We start from the raw sequence: 5,797 nt of genomic DNA on the forward strand, positions 1-5,797 counted from the left end.
TCCTCCAGGGTCTCTGTCCTGCAGGGTTTAGACCAGGGGGGTCCAGTCCTGGTCCTCCAGGGTTTAGACCAGGGGGGTCCAGTCCTGGTCCTCCAGGGTCTCTGTCCTGCAGGTTTTAGACCAGGGGGGTCCGGTCCTGGTCCTCCAGGGTCTCTGTCCTGCAGGTTTTAGATCAGGGGGGGTCCAGTCCTGGTCCTCCAGGGTCTCTGTCCTGCAGGGTTTAGACCAGGGGGGTCCAGTCCTGGTCCTCCAGGGTCTCTGTCCTGCAGGGTTTAGACCAGGGGGGTCCAGTCCTGGTCCTCCAGGGTCTCTGTCCTGCAGGTTTTAGACCAGGGGGGTCCAGTCCTGGTCCTCCAGGGTCTCTGTCCTGCAGGGTTTAGACCAGGGGGTCCAGTCCTGGTCCTCCAGGGTCTCTGTCCTGGTCCAGTCCTTGTCCTCGAGGGTCTATGTCCTGCAGATTTTAGACCAGGGGGGTCCAGTCCTGGTCCTTCAGGGTCTCTGTCCTGCAGGGTTTAGACCAGGGGGGTCCAGTCCTGGTCCTTCAGGGTCTCTGTCCTTCAGATTTTAGACCATTGGGGTCCAGTCCTGGTTCTCCAGGGTCTCTGTCCTGCAGGGTCACCCCTGATCCAAACCCTGCAGGACAGAGACCCTGGAGGAACAGAATTCTGTTGTGAAACCATCATCTTATTTATTTATTTATTTATTTATTTGGTATATCTGCAAAAATACAAAAAATATTGCATATTTTGCTCCACCTGGAACATAAATCATGATCCAGAAACTGAAGTTCTTTTTAAAAGTCTAAAAAAAAGTAAGAAGACGAGGAACAGCAGCTCAACAACACAAACTTAACGTTGGGAATTTTACAGGTTTTTGCCAAATTAAGTAATAAAACGTTAAATGAATAAAACTTGCATGTTTTTTAAACAGGGTCACGTCTACAGTACAAGTCTGTCCTTTTTACAAACGAAGCATTAACTTTTATAAGAGTCATGATTTCTGTTTATTCTGAGGGTAAAAACTCTTCCTCGTGTTTTTAAAGAACATTATAAACAGCGACATGTCGCCCCCACGTGGACAAACATGGCGTTACAACTGAAATAAGTTAAGTTTCGGTTTTCAATCAGCTGAAATGATACAGAACTCTACCCCCGCCCACGAACCGAGCCGTCTGTAGCTAACAGCTGTTTTCTGTTCTTCTCTGCTGAAAGGAGACGCCAAAACAGCGGGGRAAAGATGGAGACCATCGTCTTGAAGTACATCTGCGACAAACGAGGAGCAGCCGATGCAAACGAATTAATATGCAACCTCTTCCCGGGCAAGTCCACGAACGATGTCCTCACCAACCAGGACAAGTTTGTCTTGTGTCACTCCAGCGGACAGGAGAGAGTTGTGGCCAGGACCAGTTTGAGGATCTGTAGAACCAGAGGCTGTCCGGGCTCATGTCGAGGGCTGCACCTCTGTAAGGGCTTCCTCCTCAGCGGCGTCTGTCACGTCCTCCTGCAGGGGTAAACACCGACGTGTTCTTTCTGCACTGCCATCAAAATGGACTATTTCTTCACAGCGGCCATAAAAATGTTTTTGAAACGTGAATTTATTTATTTACAGCTGAGTTAAGTTCACTTTTTTAGCCAGGAGTGATTATTTCTGCGGTGCGTTCAAGTGCCATTGGGAAAAACAGACTCGTGTTCGGAGACAGTTCTGATACGTAAAAACAAATATTACAGGTCTTTGAATTTATAATATTTTGATTTAAATTGGTTATACTTTGTTTATGTTCCTTTATGATTGAAACAAAAACGTGGAACGGAATATTTAGTTGTCCCTAAACTTTAACCGACAAGATCAGCTTTACAATTTCCTTAGCTAGCAGTGAAGCCACCACTGTTAGCTTTTCTTAGCTAATCGGCTAGGATAAGTGGTAATTTTGCTATTAGCTGCTAACGAGGCTAAGATGTCCTGATGCATCTCAGTAATCCAGGTAAAAAATCAAAAAGAAAATAATTTTGTAGGTCTTCTGGACGGGTTCTTCTCTAATGAAACGTTTCTAAGTTAGAAACTAAGAGGCTAAGATAAGCTATTGGTGTTAGCTTTGCTGTTAGCTTAGCATCTTTTAAAGCCAGTCTTGCCTTCTATCTCTGCTATCTCTGGACTTTGAACATAATCAAGCTGTTATGCTAATAAGGCTAAGATAAGATAACATGGTAGGTTTGCTGTTAGCTGCTAATAAGGATTTTCTTTACCAAAATAAAACATTTCGAACAATGTAAAGTAACAGGTTTCACAGGTTGAGTTGTTTACTCAAAGCAGTATAAATTAACATATATATTTGCATTAAAAAGGGTTATACTCCCCAATGTTTGGATTAAATTTTTAAAGCTGCTAATAAGGCTAAGCTAACAGTGAAGCTACCTGTTAACTGAGCTAGTGGTCAAGCTATCTGTTAGCTTGTTTTAGCTAACAGTGAARCCACCATTGCTTGTTAATCTTAGCTTTTAACACAACTTATAAAATAATTTTGTGAATTTTTTTCATCTATTTTATGTTGTTTATTTATTTTTTTTGATTAAAATTTGTTTTCCTAAGTTGTTTATTTGTGTTTTGCTTTTACAACAGTAACACAAACAAAAAATAAACAAACTTTGAGTCCAAAAGTCAATGACTTGATCCTCTTTAACAGTATTATCTTTAGTAATAATACTTTAGAGTAATAATACTTTTTTACCTGAGAATCAGGATAAGATGTGACTCAGATTAACACTTTATTGTTTAATTGCAGAGGAACCTGCCGTTTGACCCACAATCTGAATTCTGAACACAACCTGCGGGTCCTGAGTGAGCATGGGCTGGATAATCTGAGCAGACAGGAGCTGTGTACTCTTCTGCTGCAGAATGACAACACACTCCTGCCTGCTGTGAGTCTGACAACACACACACACAATTACAACATAATTATACTTTAATTTCATGTCACAAATGAAGTCCAACCCCTGCTCTGATCGTCTTCTGGTCTTATTTCCAGTTATGTCACGACTACAATAATGGCGTTGGGCCGTTCGGGCGATGTCAGAAGGCTTCAGCCTGTGACAGACTTCACATCTGTGAGAAGTACCTGAGCCGAGACTGTGGCTGCAACAAGACCCACGACTTTTACGCCAGCCAGCCGATGAAGAGCCTGCAGAATAAAGGGGTTCCCGACACCTTCGTTCCCTCGTTGAGAGAGATTTATGCAAATAAAGAAGCCCTGAGGTTCTTCGAGAGAAGAAGCGATCGTAGCTCCAACGATTCAGACGCAAGAAGTGACGGTTTGAGTTCGAACCAGGGGCAGGGGTACAGAGGGAGGGGGAGAGGTGGCAACAGGGGCTTTAGAGGCAGCAGGGGCAACGCGGGAAGACCAGCACAGCAACATCGGACCTCTTCTCTTAGTGACATCGTGAGCAGCTTTGAATTCGTCAGCCTGAACGGAGAAGTGGGTCCGGATCAGAAAAGTGAGCTCAACTCGTCCAACAGCGACATCTCTTCTGCCGGCGACAATGGTTGGAGCTCAGACCAGAGGCAGTGGTACCGAGGGAGAGGGGGAGCGGGGTACCGGGGCAACAGAGGCCGAAGGGGCAGCGCAGAAACCCCCCGAAGAATCCCTTCCCTCCTCGATGACTTGGCTCTGTTCGCTGGGGACCGGCTGAAAAAAGACGAGGAAGAACTCGACTGTCCCAGCAGCGACGTCTTCACAGCTGGAGATGACTCCGACACGAGCGGCGGTCAGGGCAGGAACAGGAAACAGTCTTCAGCCGTCGGAGGAGGAGGAGGAGGAGTAGGAGGAGGAGGAGGAGGAAGAGGGGACACTCAGCGGACCCCCAGAAACCGCTCCACCAACGAGAACTGTGCTGCTGCCGGGGCCAGGAACGAGCCGAACAGAAGACAAAGAGGTACAAACCGCTTCACGTACTCATCAGGACACTATGAACTGTGAAGAAGTACTTCATTGTGTACTTTTTGTTTTTACTAGATAAAACTGAGATATGCATGTACTTCATTAAAGGCTTCTGTAAGCACGAGGGTGAGTATGTCATTATTCCTACTGAAGCTTCTGTATGTGCAGTACACAGTACAATTATACTTTATACACAGTACAGTTATACTTTATACACAGTACAATTATACTTTATACACAGTACAGTTATACTTTATACACAGTACAATTATACTTTATACACAGTACAGTTATACTTTATACACAGTACAATTATACTTTATACACAGTACATGATACTTTATGTACAGTACACAGTACAGTTATACTTTATGCACAGTACATGATACTTTATATATAGTTCATGATACTGTATGTACAGTAAACAGTACAATTTTACTTTACACACAGTACAATTATACTTTACACACAGTACATGATACTTTATGTACATTACATGATACTGTATGTACAGTACACAGTACAATTATACTTTATACACAGTACAGTTATACTTTATACACAGTACATGATACTTTATGTACAGTACACAGTACAGTTATACTTTACGCACAGTACATGATAATTTATATATAGTTCATGATACTGTATGTACAGTAAACAGTACAATTTTACTTTACACACAGTACAATTATACTTTAGACACAGTACATGATACTTTATGTACAGTACATGATACTGTATGTACAGTACACAGTACAATTATACTTTATATATAGTACATGATACTTTATGTACAGTACACAGTACCTTTTACTTAGTTCACAGTACATGATACTTTATCTACAGTACACAGTAAAATAATAATTTTTACTTTGTAAACAGGACATAATAACTTATGCAGAGTATGATACTTTATATACAGTACAATAATTTATGCACAGTACATTATACATTATGTACAGTACATAGTACATTTATACTTTTTTATTTAGTACACAGTACATAATACTTTATGTACAATAGTACATGATACTTTATGTACAGTAGTACATGATGCTTTATGCACAGTACAATTATACTTCTTACTTTGTACACAGTACATAGTACTTTATGTACAGTTCATACTTTAGGCACAGTACATGATACTATTACCAAAGTACAAAGTACTTTATGTGTAATACATACTTTATACACAGTACATGATACTTGTTGCACAGTTCACAGTACATGATGCTTTCTGTACAGTACTAGATAGTGTGTGTACAGTACACAGACAGGATGTTGTCAGACGGTTGGTGTGTTTTCAGAGCGATGCTTCAAAGCTCATGAGAAGCTGCCGTACAGTTGGCAGGTCCAGGAAGGTGACCAGTGGAAGAACCTGCCTACAAACGAGATGATTGAGAAGGACTACTGTGACCCCAGTAAAACCTGCAGGTCCTGAAGCACCACTGGACATAAACTCTGAGATGTTTCACTGTTAGCACCTAATCTGAACAGATACCTGGTGTGGTACGCTGACTCTGAGGGTCATTTATGATTTTATGTTCTTTAGCAGCGACAGACCACCTGTGCACTTTGACACGATGACCCGTGGATCAGACAAAGTCAGGAGACTCTCAACTGTGAACTCTTTGGTGGAGCCGGACTTCATCCACACCACCGAGTGGCTCTGGTACTGGCAGGACGACGACGGGAAGTGGCATCTGTACGGTGCAGACGTGAGTAAATTAATATCTGAGGAGGTACTGCTCAGGAAATAGACTGGTTCTGCATTCCATCATACAGCTCAGGAAGTAGACTGGTTCTGCATTCCATCATACAGCTCAGGAAGTAGACTAGTCCTGTGTTTAGGGTTGGGCATAA

General features: G+C 42.6%; 1 protein-coding gene across 1 annotated transcript in view; it reads left to right on the forward strand.

The window, feature by feature from the left end:
- The first annotated feature begins 831 nt into the window (after positions 1–831).
- Positions 832–5,797, forward strand: part of si:ch73-252i11.1 (poly [ADP-ribose] polymerase 12) — an 11,625-nt gene continuing 6,659 nt past the window's right edge. The window contains exons 1-6 of the mRNA XM_014025198.1: positions 832–1,508; positions 2,780–2,915; positions 3,023–3,926; positions 4,007–4,057; positions 5,242–5,368; positions 5,487–5,652. Of these exons, the coding sequence (XP_013880652.1) occupies positions 1,237–1,508; positions 2,780–2,915; positions 3,023–3,926; positions 4,007–4,057; positions 5,242–5,368; positions 5,487–5,652 (1,656 nt within the window). The 5' untranslated portion in view covers positions 832–1,236. The remainder of the gene's footprint in view (positions 1,509–2,779; positions 2,916–3,022; positions 3,927–4,006; positions 4,058–5,241; positions 5,369–5,486; positions 5,653–5,797) is intronic.

This window comes from Austrofundulus limnaeus, unplaced genomic scaffold (assembly GCF_001266775.1).
Source record: "Austrofundulus limnaeus strain Quisiro unplaced genomic scaffold, Austrofundulus_limnaeus-1.0 Scaffold461, whole genome shotgun sequence".
NCBI lineage: Eukaryota > Metazoa > Chordata > Actinopteri > Cyprinodontiformes > Rivulidae > Austrofundulus > Austrofundulus limnaeus.